At 53.1% G+C, this 1482-nt stretch overlaps 1 protein-coding gene across 1 annotated transcript; it reads left to right on the plus strand.

Annotated features, from left to right (window-relative positions):
• Window positions 1-6: 6 nt before the first annotated feature.
• LOC108525765 (cytochrome P450 2A13-like) lies at window positions 7-1337 on the plus strand (the record flags this gene model as incomplete). Its single annotated transcript, XM_017866611.1, has 3 exons — window positions 7-30; window positions 496-683; window positions 1197-1337. Coding segments are annotated over exons 1-3 (351 nt in total), but the record flags the coding sequence as incomplete, so codon positions are not given.
• Window positions 1338-1482: the final 145 nt, after the last annotated feature.

Raw genomic sequence — 1482 nt, forward strand, 5'->3', positions numbered from 1 at the left:
TGCTGCTCATGAAGCACCCAGAGGTGGAGGGTAAGACTGGAGGGGAGGGAAGTGGAGGGCCCCAGACCCTCAAAACTCCCTGACCCTGGTGCAGTGTCCCCACCTGTCCCAGATCCCAGGACCCTGTGTCGTGCCTTGCTGTCCAGAGACAGGGCAATATTCAGCTGATAGGAATCAGCTGAGTCTCACTGGCTATTAAAATACTGAAAATGTCTGCAGTGATTGTTCAGTCACTCCTGTCCCAAGCCCACTGAGTGCCCCATTACCCGCTCCTCCGGAACATCCCTTAAGTTCCTCCCTGTGCCTCCACTGTGATTCTGGCACGACCTGGTAAACAGGATCCTGCTCCAACAATGCGAATGACTGATGTCTGCTATGAATGATCTACCTCTGTCATACATGGAGCCATGTCATCCACCCCGTTTTACCTATTCAGACTATCATCCCTGCTGTGAGACCCCTAGATACCTAAATACATTCCCCCTCCTCCCCAAGCCAAGGTCCACGAGGAGATTGACAGAGTGATCGGCAAGAACCGGCAGCCCAAGTTTGAGGACCGGGTCAAGATGCCCTACATGGAGGCAGTGATCCACGAGATCCAAAGATTTGGAGACGTGATCCCCATGGGTTTGGCCCACAGGGTCAACAAGGACACCAAGTTTCGGAATTTCTTCCTCCCTAAGGTACTGTCCCCCCACCCCCCAGACTACATGGACTTCCAGCCTCTGTCTGTTTCCCCAGCATCCCACCCCATTAGAAGCTTTCTAGACCCTGTCCCACTCCCTCAATCAGTCAAAAAAGACTTCCCCACCACCACATCCGTTCCACCTTCTCACTTAGAGACTCCTGAGTCCTGCATCTCCCCAGACTCTTTGTATCAGGAGAATCACCCCATGTTCCCAAATTTCCTGTCTTAAGAAACAGGAGCCCCTTTCCATGAGGCCTTTTGCCTTAGGGACACAAATCTCAGGTCCCCAAACACCCTGCCTAGCAGGACATGGACCCCATGTCTCCCAAACTTCCTGTTTCAGAGACATGAACCTTCTATCCCCAAAATTTCTTCCTCAGAGGACCCCAGCTCCTCCATGCCTGCCATTTCCGCTTACGTGGGACACCCTAGTTCTCCCTCCAGACCCTGTGTACTTTCACCAATCCCCAACCTTCCTCATCACACACACCTTCCTCCTCCCTCCCAGGGCACCGAAGTGTTCCCTATGCTGGGCTCTGTGCTGAAAGACCCCAGGTTCTTCTCCAACCCCAGGACTTCAATCCCCAGCACTTCCTGGATGAGAAGGGGCAGTTTAAGAAGAGTGATGCTTTTTTGCCCTTTTCCATCGGTAAGAGACCACTATTTGCCGCCAGGCCACTGCTCACACCAGCAGGTGCCTCCCTCACCCAGCTCCCCTCTCTGTGGTGTAGCCTGGTATTTCTCCAGCTTGGAAGTTCCTGTTAGAATCTACCTTTGAGCCACCAGCTGATACT

The sequence above is a fragment of the Rhinopithecus bieti genome, unplaced genomic scaffold (genome assembly GCF_001698545.2).
Source record: "Rhinopithecus bieti isolate Rb0 unplaced genomic scaffold, ASM169854v2 repeat_32878, whole genome shotgun sequence".
Taxonomy (NCBI): domain Eukaryota; kingdom Metazoa; phylum Chordata; class Mammalia; order Primates; family Cercopithecidae; genus Rhinopithecus; species Rhinopithecus bieti.